The sequence below is a fragment of the Suricata suricatta genome, chromosome 2 (genome assembly GCF_006229205.1).
Source record: "Suricata suricatta isolate VVHF042 chromosome 2, meerkat_22Aug2017_6uvM2_HiC, whole genome shotgun sequence".
Classification (NCBI taxonomy): Eukaryota; Metazoa; Chordata; class Mammalia; order Carnivora; family Herpestidae; genus Suricata; species Suricata suricatta.
The window spans coordinates 80,551,855-80,567,662 of record NC_043701.1 but is presented as its reverse complement, the minus strand read 5'-3'; the positions used below and the strand labels follow the sequence as shown (position 1 = coordinate 80,567,662).

Sequence of the window (15,808 nt, the reverse complement as noted above, 5' to 3'; positions counted from 1 at the left end):
GGTTTTCTTCTTCAATATGAGTTTGGCTATTCAGGGTCTTTTGTGGTTCCATACGAATTTGAGGATAGTTTGTTCTAGCTTTGAGAAGAATGTTGGTGCAGTTTTGATGGGGATTGCATTGAATGTGTAGATCGGTTTGGGTAGTAATGACATTTTCACAATGTTTATTCTTCCAACCCATGAACAGGGAATGTTTTTCCATTTCTTGGTTTCTTCTTCAATTTCTTTCATAAGTTTTCTATAGTTTTCATCATATAGGTCTTTTACATCCTTGGTTAAGGTTTACTCCTAGGTATTTTATGGTTTTTCGTGCAATTGTGAATGGGATCAGTTTCTTGATTGCTCTTTCCGCTGCTTCATTTTTGGTGTATAAGAATGCAACTGATTTCTGTACATTGATTTTGTACCCTGCAACTCTACTGAATTCATTGATCAGTTCTAGAAGGTTTCTGCCAGAGTCTGCCAGGTTTTCCATGTAGAGCATCATGTCATCTGCAAAAAGTGAAAGTTTGACTTGTTCTTTGCCAATTCTGATGCCTTTTATTTGCTTTTGTTGTCTGACTGCTGATTCTAGGACTTCAGCATTATGTTAAACAACGGTGGTGCAAGTGGACACCCCTGTCGTGTTCCTGATCTCAGGGATAAGACTATATTTTAAAAGAATGGGATGATTAAGTAAAAGTCAAAATGGCTGCTGCTTGGTTAGAAACAGGGATGAGCCAGAATTCTCAAGGGTTCGTGATGTTCTCATTCTTACCTTATTACTAGCATATTGTTATGAATATGTATCATATAATATCCTAAAAAGATAATAATGAAAATTTAGCATAATTTTCATTTAACAGCAGTAGTGATTTATCTGTAAATAACTTGTGTCTATATTCATATTTTAGTATTACTTATAGTATTTTAAAATATTCTGTTAATATAGTCAAAAAGTTTTCAATATCTTAAGCTAATATTTAATCATATAAACCCACTGATTAATTTATTCATTAGATATTTCTTAACCATATAAAATAGAACAGCTACTATACTAGAAACGGGATCAAAAAGTCCTGCACACATGCATACCTCTCTCCTATGAAGGGCTTCACATCATCATGAGAATAAAACTTGATTGAGAATGTTCCAAATGTTACTGTATTTAAACACCTCATTTAACGATAGCTGTTAAAATTAAACAGTAAATATAAACTCAGATAATAAAATTCTCTCCCTGATGTATGAAAGGTCCTTCACTCTCTTTAGTAGCCTGTGACTTAAGTATTAGAATTTATGAAATTTATTAATAGTGATATTTGTGATAATTATGGGAAGGCTAGCCATAAAAGTCTTGCCACGAACTTGAAAATGTCTAATCTTTCTGAGTTTTAGCTTTGAGACACTCTAACAAATAGTAGAAGATTGACACTTTTTTTTCCCATTGAGAACATGATTAAGTCATTTCACAGGGTAAACTCTTAAAATCACGAAGCTCCTTAAGTCTTCTTTGTATTTTTTCATTTGCTTCTTTGTGAACAATGGTTCCTAATTTATTTTAATGACTCGTCTTAATTTTAGTGTCCCGTGGGAACCTTGTTGATTATGTGTCCCAACAGACAGCAACAAGGAAGTCATTAAGCCCAACAGAAATCTGACAAATTGGGGACAGAGAAATCCTTTTAACTTCATGCAATAATATGCTTTTCAGAATATGTACTTTCAAATAGTGTTAAAGGTTTGGACTTACTTATTCCAAAATTCTGTTTTTTTTAATTGTTCTCTCAAGTAATATTTCTGGTAAGTATAATTTCTCTCTTTTAAAGCTCACATATGATGCTATAAAAATCGTTGATATTAATTTTTGAATGAGGAAGATTGTTCTTTTTAGTTTGAGTCAGTTTTGTCCTGCTCTTTCATCTCAATGTTCACTGCAGCTACAGTCACTGCCGGAAGGCTAGTGCTGGGATTCTAAGACGATTGCACAATCATTTGTGTTTTTGAGGTACTGCAGACCTGTCTGAATGATTTAATATCTGTTATAAAGTTAATTATTCCTTAATTTTTGAGGCCATCTCCTGTTGTTGGCCTTTGCTTTGTTTGTTGTTTGCACTGGCCGTTTCGGGTTTGACTTTGATGTAAGTTCATTGGCTCTGCAAATGTTTACTAATATTTGACTCTACAAAGGGATTGATTTGTGATTTTGAGCATGTGCCATAAGCTTTACAGACTATGATCCTTATTATTGCTCTGCTCCCATTGTGCGATATGATGTCCAAGGGGTTATTCATGCGGTTTTTTTGACTGGTTGGTGTGCAGTTTATTACTGAATACAAACAACACAGAGATGTGCTTTTTTTCAAAGTGTACTTTTTAGTATAATCCTTAAGCTCCATTTAAAAGTGCAAACATACATTGTTTTGGCTTTTTTGAAATCTTAGACCGGCACTGGTAAGTAATTTCTAATGGTTAATCCATTTACTAATGATGCATCTACATTGCTACTAGCACTTAATGGTGTTCCCTAAAAGGGTCTTTACGATTTTAACTTTTTGTTTTAGCATGTTAAAGAGGCTCGACTAATTATTTTCCCATAACATTGCTAAAAGCTCTGAGTTGTTATTGCCCAGAGAAGGCACGTTTTGTAAGTATATAAACAAATAATGAAAATGGAAAGAACGACAGTTTGTTTTCATTTTGTCCTTAATGAAGTTCGTTTCCCAAATAACATTTCACTTCTTTAATATGATTTTCTTTTTCTAATAGATAACTGCCTACAATAGGCGTACCTTTGAGACTGCAAGGCACAATTTGATAATTAATATAATGTCAGCAGAAGGTAGGTACAGAGGATATGTTGCTGATTGTTTTGTTATTTACTAGAAGTATGTCATTATGTTTTATATCTGTGTAAAATACAACTCAGGATTTTAAGGTACCACATACCTAATGTTACTAATAAGATAGTAATGTGTAGAAAAGACAGCGAAGCAATATTTAACTGGTTTTAAAATATCATGATGTGTGATGGTGCTGAAAAGCTCAGAATAGGGGGCCAAACGCATGGGCCACTTACCTCTCCAGGCCTTGGTTTCATCATCTGTAAAATGAGACTAAGACTAATTTCTCTCCCAAGACTGGTGAAAGGAAAAAGTCTAGGAGTTAAGGATTGAAATGTGTTTACTAACATGGGGCTGAGCTCAGAGTGCAGGGTCAGGAATTACTAGCTAATTTTATTATTTTACTTTAAACCTGATCATAGGTAATGGTTTAATTGTGTGTGAAGACAGAGTTGTTGATGGAAAAAAAAAACTGGAATTTGGGTCACAGTCTTCTTCCTAAGTAGCAAATCACGCATTGCTGGAGCCTATCAGCAATTTGGTGTTACATATCGTCACTTTGTAAGTGACTCCCAAGCATTTGGAAGGTTAAGGACATAGGAAATATTCCAAGAGTTGCACTCCCAAGTATTCTGACTCTTTTTTTTTTTTGGTATATGATTGGGAATAATACATGCTACCAAAAACTTTATAGTTAAAGTGTTTAAATCATGGGATACTCCTCTCTATGCTAGATGTCATTTATGAGGGTAACAGAATAACTGACACAGCATTTTTACCCCCTAAAAGTAGTAAAGGCAAGTGTGTGTCCTCAATAGGGAATTCATAGTTCTATTTACCAGTACAATTAAATAAACAAACACAAAATATTTTATTAGAAACTACTAATTTGGAATTCATGAAAATTGAGTTAAAAATTGCTTTTACACTATATGAAAGAAAGCAATATTTATAGAATTGATGCTACAAAACATAATTGGGGAGATTGCTTAAAGATTTTGAACCCCTATACGTGAGTTTTTTCTGGGTGTTTTAACAGTATCTATTGCAGACAACAGTGTGCTAGTTTAAAATTTAAAATGACTTTCATAGATGAAAGGCAAGTTCAAATGCCAGTTCTGTGGGCCTGGGCAGAAGCTTCCCTAATCCCCATTTCTACTTCCCAAGGGCTTTTGGTAGGTATTCTTGTTTGGATCAGGAAGACTTTTGCTCCCAAATTTTTAATTGTAATTAGATGCTTCCATCCACTCTAAGCTATCCTTATAGAATTGAAATATCTTTAATCATAATAACAAAATTCCCTTTCTCCTTGGGAATTCATCAGTGTAGTGATATGGTTACAGTGGGCTTGGACCCCCAACCTCACTATTATGCTCTCAGAGGGGCTCCCCTTTCTCAGGTACAGGAGTCCCTATACGGACTGAAAGATAGCCTGGTCTACAGTTGGACAGTCCTCCCCAAGTTCAGTCTCAGACCTGGTAGATACAGAATACACAGGCATCTGTCCTCTCCCTGTTTGATATGTAGGGACTCATGTTTAAGCAGATACAAATGGAAGACTGCTAGATTGAAAGTTGACTCTATAGGCTATCTATTTTTTAAATGTATGTTTATTTTTGAGAGAGAGAGAGAGAGAGAGAACATGAGCAGGGGAGGGACAGAGAGAAAGAGAGAGAATCCCAAGCGGGCACCACACTGTTAGCACAGAGCCTGACATAGGGCTCAAGCTCATGAACTGTGAGATCATGACCCGAGCCAAAATCAGGAGTCAGATGCTTAACCGACCGAGCCACCCAGGTGCCCCTGTATCAGGGATTTTAAAGGTGTGTTGGTGAGGGATGAAGAGTAGATGGATTTGTTTTATTTCTGACAGAGCTGCCCCACTGTCTTTTTCATAGGGTTCAGTGACCTATAAGCATGAAAACCAGTGAACTGAATAGCATGCATTTATCCTCACTGGTCTCAATGGAATGCATATGGGCACTAGGATGTACATCTTTGAGCAGGGCCTACACACATGCTGTGTCTCCCAGACAAGGTTAGGAAAAGAAATAGCAGGAATTGCATATCAGGATAATCGTGCTCAGTCTGACTCCCTGCCCAGCTGTCTCCTGCTCTGAGAGACCTAATGGGAAATTAGTCATGTAGAATCACAGAGCATGGAGCTCAAGGAGAGTACATAGAGTGATTCTCTAAATTGGGTTTAGTGTCTCAGAGGCCTGCCACCAATCTGTTGGCCTACTGTTCCCTTGGCCTCTGTGATGTCCAAATATAGCAGGCATGGGATTTCCCCAAAGTTAGAAAGCTCCTATGACTCATCTTTGGAAGGTCTGGCACTAGCGCTTGGCTTGGTAGACAGCAGGCAGCTGCAGGGCCCAGCGCCTCTGAGGGGTGTGGCGGCAGTGGGTCTCAGAAAGAAGCCACGAAACAGGGTCACATGGATTAGGGAAAACCAAATAAGAGTTCTCTAAAAAGTAGCATTGATAATAAGAAAAATGTTTGGCATGCTTTTTTAGAAAAGTAGATATAAAAACACTGAGTAAAATTAATGGATGATAGACTTCTAGCACACTCCAAAACTATATTTGGTATTATTTATAAATATTATTTATTGCCAAGAAACTATTCCTCATGACATATTTATGCATGACTGTTTTTCAGTATGGAGAAAAATGTGGCATGATTAAGCTACTGTTTATCTATATAAAACGGGAAATGTATCTGTATAAAACAGGAAACTTATCTACATAAAATAGAATAAATAAATCATATTTTAGAAGATTGAAGATGGGCTATACATCAAACAAATCTAACAAAATCACAAGCAGAATAAATGGCAGCGTAGAAGATGAATAAAGAACCTTCTGTGATTAGAGTCTTGAAAAACTCAGTCTTTAGGAAGAGACACCACAGTCTAGAAAACTTCCTTGAAAATTCTGAAGCCAGAACATCTTCTCTGACATGACTAATGGCATCAAATGGCTTTTAATATTGAAGAGGCTTCATAAGAAATGAAGTCATCAAGATTGCAGTTATTTATTGTGTAACTTTTAGTTTTTATTTAATTATTGAGTAAGAGTGGAATACTTTACAGATGTATGTGTTTTAATGAAGTAAATCAGAGAACATACATAGTGTAGTTACTCCTGAGGACTTTAAATGTGTGTATAGTCCAGAAACAATTTCTTTCCTTTAAAGGGGGGAATTCAGGTAAATATCATATTCATATTATTTATAATAATTGCTAATGTTTACTATTTTATAAGTTCTTACTCTATACTAGAGGTTCCACTGAGCACTTATATACACAGTCTCCTTTAGCTTAGATAAAAAAATCATTTGAGGCAAGTTCAAATGATGGTAAAATCCTGGACTTCTCTGAAGATCATTTTCCCCTTCTGACAATACAGAGCAAGTACCTACTCACCCCCTGGTCGTGAGTATTAAATGTAATAATTCACCACAGTCTCTTAGCTTGGCCTACCTCATAGTAAGTATTCCAAAAAAGGTATCCTCTATTATTGCAGAAATATTATTAAACATAAAAAGCTATTCTTTATCTTAATTGTTTTTTAAAGTAGTCTCCACGTCTAACATGAGCTCACAACCCTGATATGGAGTTGAACACTCTATTGACCGAGTCATCCAGGCACCCCAAAGCTCTTCTTTATCTTAATAGAACAATCTGACTATAGGAAATGATGTTTTTTAATTCAAGAGTAACATTTGAGAAACTGAAATACAGTTGACCCTTGAACAATGCAGGGGTTGGGGTGCTGACCCTTGAGCAGTTGAAAATCTGTTTATATCTTCTGGCTCCCAAAAAACATAACTACTAATAGCTTACTGTTGACGAGAAGCCTTACCAATAATAACGTAAGTTGATTAACACATATTTTATATATGTATTATATACTGTATTCTTATCAGAAAGTGAACTGTAGAAAAGAAAATGTTATTAAGAAAGCTATAAGAGGGTGCCCAGGTCACTCAGTCGGTTAAGTGTCCAACTTTGGCTCAGGTCATGATCTCATGGTTCGTGGGTTCGAGTTCTGCAGCGGGCTCTGTGCTGACAGCTCAGCACCTGGAGCCTGTCTTCGGATTCTGTGTCTCCTTTTGTCTCTGCCCCTCCCCTCTCATGCTGTCTCTCTCTCTCAAAAATAAATAAACATTAAAAAAATTAAAAAAAGAAAGTCATAAGAGAAAATACATTTATAGTACTCACTATATATACAAATCCATGTATAAGTGGCCCCGTGTAGCTCAAACTCATGTGGCTCAAGAGTCAACTGTAAATTGTTTTTATTTCTCTCTATTCTACGTAGTTACACTGAGAGTCTGAATTGGACATTGGTTACTTTAAAATATTAATTTAAAAATCTTTAGAGGGAAATTTTGATGATACATTGAAAAGGAAAAAAGCTAAGTAAATATCTAACATGCGGTATGGAATTCTGTGAGAAATTTAAAATATAATTCCCAGAATATTTAATTATGGAGTGATCGAAAGAGAAATTACTATGATTTCAGATTTCTTTTTTTTTTTAATTTTTTTAATGTTTTTTTAAATTTATTTTTAATACAGAGAGAGACAGAGCATGAGAGGGGGAGGGGCAGAGAGAGAAGGAGACACAGAACCGGAAGCAGGCTCCAGGCTCTGAGCTAGCTGTCAGCACAGAGCCTGATGCGGGGCTCGAACCCACGAACGTGAGATCTGACCTGAGCCGAAGCCGGAGGCTTAACCGACGGAGCCACCCAGGCGCCCCCAGATTTCTTTTTGAAAATATAACCAGTATTTATTTTAGTAAAAGTAATGTTTCAGCATGCTCTAAAAAGATCAAGAATACTGTAAATTAAAAATACGGTATTTCAAATTATATATAAATAACTCACAAGCAATTACAGATATTTTATAACATCTTTTCTATTTGGAAAGGATAGTTGTTCAGTGCTTCAACCTCATGCTCTGTTCGAATGGGCAGAGCACTACGTAGGGTTGTAATGATTACTTGAAAAAGATCCGTCAATTTTAAAACACTACAAATACAAAATATTATTCTTACCCATGTAGCGTTTTCTGGAAATGCTCCTTCTACATTGGCAGGGAAGGAGACTGGCAAGTCACTGGGAAATTGGAGGCAGGTTTGGCATTTTTATCTTTTTTGGTCAAATCCTGCAATTACAAATCGCCCTGCTAGCCCTTGGATTTGATTACATTGTAGGTAAAATTCTGTGTCAGATGTATGTTATGTTTTCAGAAGTGTCCGTTGTTACGCAGTAAGTCTTTAAAATCAATATTAGTATTATTCCCCAAAGCCAGGATTATGACAGAAATCAACAAATCTCAAAGTGTTCTGTTTCTCTTTTGAAAGACTACTTTATTAAAGATATGCATACCCTTTTTCACCAAAATTAGACTTCCCGTTACCATATCAAGCAGAATTCTTCATTAAAAATATGAATGTAGAAGAAATGTTGGCCAGCGAGGTTCTTGGAGACTTTCTTGGGGCGGTGAAAAATGTGTGGCAGCCAGAGCGTCTGAACGCCATAAACATCACGTCGGCCCTAGACAGGGGCGGCAGAGTCCCACTGCCCATTAATGACATGAAGGAGGGGTAAGCAGACCTTTATCTCGTTGCCTTAAATATGCATTTTTAAATATGGTGATCTTATCACATTTATTATAAAGGATGGCCTATTGTGTTCTTTTTAATAAGTAGGTGTTTTACAGATACGAAAACACTAGCAATCTTCTATATTGACAAAGAGGTTACATTACTGGTTCTTTATATCTGATGTTTCAGGTTTTGTGAATTCTAATTGTAGACCAGGATCAGCATCATAAATTACAGCACTAAGTCTTTTGTACCTTCCGTGGAAGAGCTGAGTATTTAGGGCCCTGAATTTCAAAGGAAATGGATGCCCCAGTTATCAGCTGCAGGACACTCAGACTGCTGTAACTTTATTCTAGGAAACTATTTCTTCGCTTTAACATTCTTTCCACCATGTGTTGGTGATGGATAGCTGGAATGGATTTGAAACCTATTCCTAAAGCCTGGCCTTGTCACTCATAAGCTGGGTGACATTGGGAAAATGCCTCGGTTTCCCCATTTGCTCCAGTGGGCATTGTACTCTTTCTTCCCTCAGAGTTGTTATAGTGTCTAAATGAGACAGTGCATTTGATAGGGATTCATCTGTTCTCATGCCTTGCAAATGATGACTTACACTCTTGTAGAGTTTAAGAAACACTTTTTATGCCTGAATAAATAAAAGGATTGAATGTCAATGTTGAATCAAACTTTGATCTTTAATTTTTAACCTGTAGATTGAAGCAGATCTACCTTGTTTTTAACCCATTAATTCCATTGTGTAAATGTATGACATATAGAATAAATCACAGTTCACATAGCATGTGCCTTTCCAACTCCTCCTTTATCCATATTCATGGTAACATTTTTATACAGATGATATCTGGAATTAACTAAAATACCTGGATTAATAAGAATTAAATTTAAGGGCAGCTTTAAAGGAGAACTCTTTGGCAGTAGGGAAGAGATCACAAATAGACACAGATGAAGTATGGGAGAGGAGGCAGAAGGGGGATAAGGGATAAGCAGTGAGCTGTGAAGTCCAACTTACAAATTTCAGAATTAAATTGTAGCTTGTATGTTACAGTAATGGATTTTGAAGTCACTCAAGCACACATAGAAGTGCTTTGAGAAAAATAGTTGCTTGATCTCTTGTCTATCTGTTGGTTAGCTTTCTATATGAAACCATAATTTTAGAGCTTAAATTTTCTACCTCAGAGTTCCAACACGATTCTCTTTCCCACTATTTAAAGTAGAACCATGGAAAACGATGAACAAGAGAATCTCCTCTGAAAACATTCTCCAAAGTTGGGAGTCTTTTCAACAGTTTCTTACCGTAATGTGTCCCCAGTGATTGTTAAAACAATGCTCACAAGATGTTGGAGGGAGCAACCTGAAAACCAGGCATTGGTAGAGTTTTCCCTGGTTGTGCTTTTTTCTGGGCTCACTCTTCCCTAATCAGTAGTGCAGGCCCCTCCCACAGGGGCTCTTTTAGAAACAACTACACTAAACTGAACTGAACAACTATCTAAACCGAACTCTGACCAAAAAAAAATGGTGCTTCTTTACCATGTCTAGCCTAAGAATTGCCAGAATTGTAATAAAAATATGGATGGGTTCCTGGCTCCTGCTTCCCCCTGGAGATTCTGTGTCTTGGAGTCTCGGGCTGGGCCTGAGCATGTGACTCTAAATTAAGAACAGAATTTTTGTCCTACAAGTACTTGTGAGAGAATTCAGTCATTAGCTGACTGACCCCTGAGCACCTGCTGGAGGGAGGCCTGTGCCGTCAGATATTTGAGAGTCAGTCGCATGGCATTTATTTGGACCCTGTTGTCTTAGATCCCTTCCCAACTTGAAATGCTTTCCATGAGTTTTAATTTAATGTTAAGCCGTAACCTTTACCAAGTATTCATATGATAAGTCTTTTAAAATAGCATTTCTATAAATTGTAGCCAGTGCCAACGCTACTACTCCAGTGTCCCTATATGAACACCCGTAAAACAAGATGGTACTTGAGTATCATTCCAGAAGAAAAAATGTCCCTGGGGATGATTTTGCATATCTTCTTTAGTTGTTATATAATGCTCTGGTAATGCAAATAATTTGTTACCCTGTTGCCTAAAACTTAGAAATAAATCCTGTGCTTGACTAACTCCTCTCTTGGGCCATCCTTCCTTTTTTCTGATATAGATCATAATTCTTAATTTACCTAATAAACTCTTTGGCTCTGTCCTTTCTTTTGAAAATAATGTGGGCTATAAATCCCTTTTAAAAGTGAAATATTGAAAAGATCAAGAAGTACGGTCAGCAGAGAAAAAGAATTCCATCCCTTTCTGTTTTTGTTTTTTTTTTAATTTTTAATGTTTATTTAGTTTTTGAGAGAGACAGACAGACAGTGTGTGAGCAGGGGAGGGGCAGAGAGAGAGAGGGAAACACAGAATTTGAAGCAGGCTCCAGGCTCTGAGCTGTCAGCACAGAGCCGGACAGGGGATCGAACTCATGAACCACGAGATTATGACCTGAGCCGAAGTCGGACACTTAACTGACTGAAACACTTGGGGACCCAGTACCTTTCTGTTTTCAGATTTTATTTAAAAATGGAATTGTACACTTCTGAAGTATTAACTAAACACCTGATAAATGAATTCTGCTTAATGTTCAGTAGCAAAAGTCAGACTGATAAACACACAAACGAAATCTCCGTGAAACCATTTCCTATTACTCATGGCAGCCACAATCTGCTAACAGCAGATATCCATACGTAATGCACGTAGTCAGATAAACAGCAGATGAATTGGAGTTCTCCGCAGGAGACCCCTCAGAGGAAGCCCACGGCCCTTCCGCAGCCCCAGGCGCCTGCCTGCAAACGTTGATCCCCAGGAACCCCTCTGCAGCATCCTGGCCCCTCATCCTTCCTGAGGTGCATCTGTGCACCTCTCGAGACTCACTGACTGCTTTCAAACTTCTCCTAAATCTAACAGAAAGCCATTATAAAGATTTACTTCAAAGTAAATAAACTCCTGCGAAGGAAGGCTGTGCCTCCTGGAAGGATTTTCTTTCCCTCGCCAGACCCATAACCCGGGGCAACTGTGCTCACTCTGGGTGTGGTCTCACTGCTGCTTTTGCTCCTGAGACGGAGCCAGAGGCTAAGGACTCGTGGATGCATTTAGCCTGGGCTAAGGCTCATGGAAAGAAGAGCGGGTTCATATTTCATTCTAGGCATGGCATAGCTGCCAGCCCAGGGTGAGTGATGTGGTGTAAATGGTGGCTATGAAGGGAATGATGGGGTGTGAGGATTAAAGAATATACTCACTTTTCATAAGAGATTGTCAAACCCACCACTATTTCCTCTGGTTACCAAAGCATATGGATCTAGCCTCAATCAGCAACAGAAAATCCTAGTTTATTCGTTAGCGAATCTCACAAAATACTCCCTCTAATTAATTGTTTGCTTTCTGCCCTATGAAGGCCTCAGTGAGAAGTTACACTTGGGGAAGAGAATGTAAGTCAGTGGCTGCCAAATACTGCTCTGATGTAAGGTCATGATCCTGGGCTGGTCATTCATGCTCTGCTGAATTTGTCCCCATGTTTGCTGATTTATGAGATTGTCCTTTGTTCTTAAGTAACGTGCCTTCTACATTTTTGGGTGCAAATATTCTTTTACAGAATGATGCTGTTACATGATGGGAACTTCTAAAAAGAGCCTTTAATAATCTAAAAATTGGAACTCCATAGAAATACATTTTCATAAGTATAAAAATAAACAATCTAACTCTATTTCTAAAGTCTGTTTGGGGCACCTGCGTGTCTCTGTCAGTTGAGCATCTGACTTCAGCTCAGGACATGATCTCACAGTCTGTGAGTTTGAGCCCCACATCGGTCTCTGTGCTGACAGCTCCAGTGCCTGGAGGCTGCTTCACTTTCGGAGTCTCCCTCTCTCTCTCTTCCTTTCCCTGCTCATACACTGTCTCTCTTTCTCAAAAATAAACATTAAAAATAATTTAAAGTCTATTCCATATTCTACATACAGATTCATTTTTTCTTTTATAGTTAAACACTTATTAAGTATTTTTATTGGGGAATAGTATATTCATCTTTAATGTACAGTTTTTAAAAAAAAAATCTATGCTCACAATCAAGTAGGTACCAGGTGGGTAATCAGATAATTAGAAAACAGTGTTGTACACACCACTGCTGAGGTATTCACAGAGCGTGTCTCCTGCACTTCAGCTCCATGCCTAGAAAGGGTTCATAGAGGGGGAGAAGCCTGATCTGAGTTTAAAAAAGGAGTACAAATTAATCTGCCCCCAAAAAGTAGCAAAGGGGGATTCTAGATAGCAGGTCAGCTTGCACGAAAGCCTTTAGGTAGGAGAAAGCCTGATGGATTTGGAAACCCATTTCAAGTGGATTTGGGAGATCGGGATCCAGAACCAGTAGTTTCCAAGGAGGCAAAATCCAGACCATGTAAGGCCCTGTATACCAGGAAAAATTGTCTGGATTTTATCCTGAAGCAGTAGGGACATTTGCAAAAAAGAACACGTGGTTAAGAGTGGTAGAGGAGACCGCACCTGAGTGTCTCCTGTCTGCATGCAGACAAGCCTCCCCCCGCCACACACACACAACTAGAGGGGTCTGACTCTGTGTGCCGATTCCCACTTCCGATCATTTATTCCTTCTCCAACACAGAGGGGCAAGCGAGCAGTAGAACAGAGTCCAGAAGTGTCCTTTACTGTATTTTTTATTCTGTATTATATCTTTATTTAATTTAACTTATCCTTTATTGTTCATCTTAGTTTTTTGATTGATTGGTTGTAGGTATGCACAGAACACAGATGTGGTGTAGGGACAGAGGCAGGAATCATAGTGCATTTTCTTTTAAGAGCTTGAGTAGCCCAGCAACACGTAACACGTGGACACATCCTTCTCTAAACTGTCTTTTATTTCCTGTATACACAAAATAGAGAATGAAGCACATTCGTTACTTGGGCAGTTAGGTAAGGCATGCATTCATTGGATCCATTTAGTTGGGAGAAATCTGGCTGAAAAAGGCAGAGTTTGGGCTTAATTTTTTTTACCTGTTACTTGGTTTCCAACATTGTATGTGTAAAGGCACAGTGAATACGTTCTATGTCAAGGGAAATTGACTTGTTCAAACTAGAAGAAGACTCCTTCAAAAGAACAAATCCCTTCCGTGTAAATCAATTCTTAAGGTTTTGAGGCACCCGGTTTTGTTAACATTGCTTGAGAATCTCATACTTGACGATGTGTTCCTGTCTCAGCTCTTTTAAAGTTTGAAAACCTGTGGGTAAGGTCATAAAGGTGTAACGATCTTTTCTGTTTCATTTCGCAAAAAAAATATGTTTCTGCATATCAAAAAGCGAAGTAAAAGGAAAACAGATTATAAAAAATGAAATTTTAGCCTGTATAGCATAGAGTTATTATTCATGTCCTTATACAAAATTATTTTTTGTAAAAAGCCAACATGTTGAAGCTTATAGGCTCTACAAAGGATACAATACATACACATTTTCTGGACCTGCAAGGCAAATCTAGTATCTCCTTCTCTCAAGCATGACATCTGTGGTCTGTTTCTATTTTATTTATTTGTTTCTTATTCCAATATTGATATTTAATCGATGTGTAACATTGTACAAGCTTAAGGTGTACAACATAATGATTTGATGTATATATATATTGCAAAAACTATTACTGTAATAAATTTAGTTAACATCCGTTACCTCGCTTAGTAACAAGTTTTTTTTTTTCTTGGGATGAGAAAGAACTCGTAAGATCTCCTCTCTTAGCAACTTTCAAATAGGCAATTGCTTGTGTTTTAAAACTGGTATAATGCTTCTTATTCATTCATTCATTCTGCACAGAGGCTCCCTAAGGACAGCAAGAAAGACTGGGTTCAAGGAGAACCGTAAAGGGGCTCTTGCTTCATGGCCCATGGAAAGTGATGGTGATCAGAAGTAGGGTTGTAACAGTGAGATGGAACAAAGTGAACAGGTGTATGAGAGAGTTCTTTCAGGGTGAATGTCAGAGACTGGTGATGGATTGACTATGTGGAAAGAAGGACAGGAGTCAAAGATGATAGTGCTTGAGCATATGGCCATGCCAATCATTGAGAGAAAAGAAGATGGAAAAGGAGGAACAGGTGGAGGTGGGGTGGGGTGACAGTGAGCTCAGTTTGGAACATATTAAGTTTGTGAAGCTTATGGATCATCCAAGTAGAGATGAAAGTAATTTGGCAGTATGTGTCAACTATCATAAAAATGTTTCAACTTCTAGGCATCTCTTTTAAGATAGTCACATTAAAGAATATGCACAGAGATAGTCTTTCCAATATTATTTATAAAATAAAAAAATTGGAGCAACTTACATGTCTGACTCTGAAATAATTGTTGAATAAATCATGTGGACTTAAAAAATTACATTGCCATACATATATAATTACAAAGACTGTACAATGTGGGAAATGTTTATGACTCATTAAGAGAAAAAGCAGGGTGCAAAATTATATTTTAGAGATGATTGCAGTTAGGTTAAAATATATGCATTTGAAAAATAATCTGCAAGGTACGTTGGAAAATGAAAATAGTTACATTGGCAATATAAATTAATTATGTTTTTTTATCCCAGGTTTTATGTGATGTTTTTATATTGCTTTTATAATTTGAAGGAAAAAGCACCAAAAACTCTTATGCCCATTTATGTTATCTTGAATTAATTTAAACTCTTGCCAAATTATAAATGCAAATCAATGTCATGTTAAAGCTAATAAATTAGCAGTTATAAAAAATACTCATCGTATTTCTGCATTTATAAGTACATTTCACAATTATTAAGGAAAACATGCTCTTGGCTAAGCAGTTACTAAGGGAATAGAAATTGGCTTTATGTGAAGCTTAAAAGTAAGAACTCATTTTATTTTATTTATTTTATTTAAAAAAATTTTTTTTTCACGCATGCAAAAGCAAAGGGCTTTATTATGGGTTTAGGCTTGCCGGGGCCTAAACTCGGGCTCACAGACTTTACCGGCGTGGTGGATCCATGCTGAGAGCCCCGAACAAAGGTGGAGTAGGGCTTTTATGAGTTTGGGTAGGGGAAGTTATAGGAAATTGTGACATAGGTACAGTGATCCAATTATTATTACACAATATTATTGACAGCAGGTTTATCCAATTACAACATTTAGAGTGTTAACCAATTACAGAGTAGGCCAGGACCCAGGACCCTCACATAGGGTGTAACTAGCCTTAAGCAAAGCTGATTACCTATAGCTTCTATTTCCAGGCCTGCCCTTAGCAATGTTAAGGGTATTACAAGGGTGGTTCCTCTTGCCTTGGGCAATGTGTGCCCTTCTGTTGTCTCAAACCTGCGTCCTTACATTCCCCC

At 37.4% G+C, this 15,808-nt stretch overlaps 1 protein-coding gene across 5 annotated transcripts in view; it reads left to right on the top strand.

The window, feature by feature from the left end:
- The window catches only part of SGCE (sarcoglycan epsilon), a 71,994-nt gene that overhangs the window by 33,579 nt on the left and 22,607 nt on the right, over positions 1 to 15,808 (top strand). For all 5 annotated transcript variants that reach the window (XM_029929214.1, XM_029929219.1, XM_029929207.1 and 2 more), the window contains 2 exons: positions 2,749 to 2,821; positions 8,239 to 8,437. In XM_029929214.1, the coding sequence (XP_029785074.1) occupies positions 2,749 to 2,821; positions 8,239 to 8,437 (272 nt within the window). The remainder of the gene's footprint in view (positions 1 to 2,748; positions 2,822 to 8,238; positions 8,438 to 15,808) is intronic.